Source organism: Eimeria mitis, genomic scaffold (assembly GCF_000499745.2).
Source record: "Eimeria mitis Houghton genomic scaffold, Emh_scaff5284, whole genome shotgun sequence".
NCBI classification, from domain to species: Eukaryota; Apicomplexa; class Conoidasida; order Eucoccidiorida; family Eimeriidae; genus Eimeria; species Eimeria mitis.
Genome location: NW_013573563.1, coordinates 1 through 669, shown reverse-complemented (window position 1 = coordinate 669; position 669 = coordinate 1). Strand labels below are relative to the sequence as shown.

The 669-nt window shown below is 50.2% G+C and overlaps 1 protein-coding gene across 1 annotated transcript in view; it reads right to left on the bottom strand.

Moving 5' to 3' along the window:
• The window catches only part of EMH_0081010 (uncharacterized protein), a gene marked incomplete at both ends in the record, with an annotated part of 2,116 nt that extends 1,830 nt beyond the window's left edge, over positions 1 to 286 (bottom strand). Inside the window, one exon of the mRNA XM_013500327.1 lies at positions 3 to 286. Within this exon, the coding sequence (XP_013355781.1) occupies positions 3 to 286 (284 nt within the window). The remainder of the gene's footprint in view (positions 1 to 2) is intronic.
• Positions 287 to 669: the final 383 nt, after the last annotated feature.

Below are 669 nucleotides of genomic sequence, written 5' to 3'. Positions count from 1 at the left end.
TGCTGTTGTTGTTGCTGTTGCTGCTGTTGTTGCTGCTGTTTAGGGGGGTAGGGGTGGGGATGGGGGCTGCAGTCGCGCTGCTGCTGCTGCTGTTGCTGTTGATGCTGCTACTACTTCCAGTATTACTATCACTACCACTACTACTACTACTACTACTGCTGCTGCTGCTGCTGCTGCTGCTGCTGCTGCTGCTGCTGCTGCTGTTGATGGTTGACTGGAAGAGGTCCCGTACAAGCTGCAGACAGAGCTCCTTGCGTCTGTCACAAGACATGAATATTTCTCTCATTATATTTATATGTGAAATACTAAATACAGGAGAATCTCCGTCGCTGCTGCTGCCGCTGCTGCTGCTGCTGCTGCTGCTGCTGCTGCTGTTGCTGTTGCTGCTGCTGCTGCATCCTAGTGGAGAAAGAACGGGCTGAGAAGAAGCAGAATTGCAGCAGCTAGAGAGACAGCTAGATAGACAGTTGCTGCTGCAGCAGCAGCAGCAACATGTTGATAAACAACTCGATATGCTGCTGCTGCTGCTGCTGCTGCTGCTGCTGCTGCTGCTGCTGCTGCTGTTCAATAGACACTCCGATAGAGGCGGCAAAGAACAACGAACACTCAACGAAGAACCAACCCCACCAACCTAAACACACACACAAGTTATATATATATATATATATA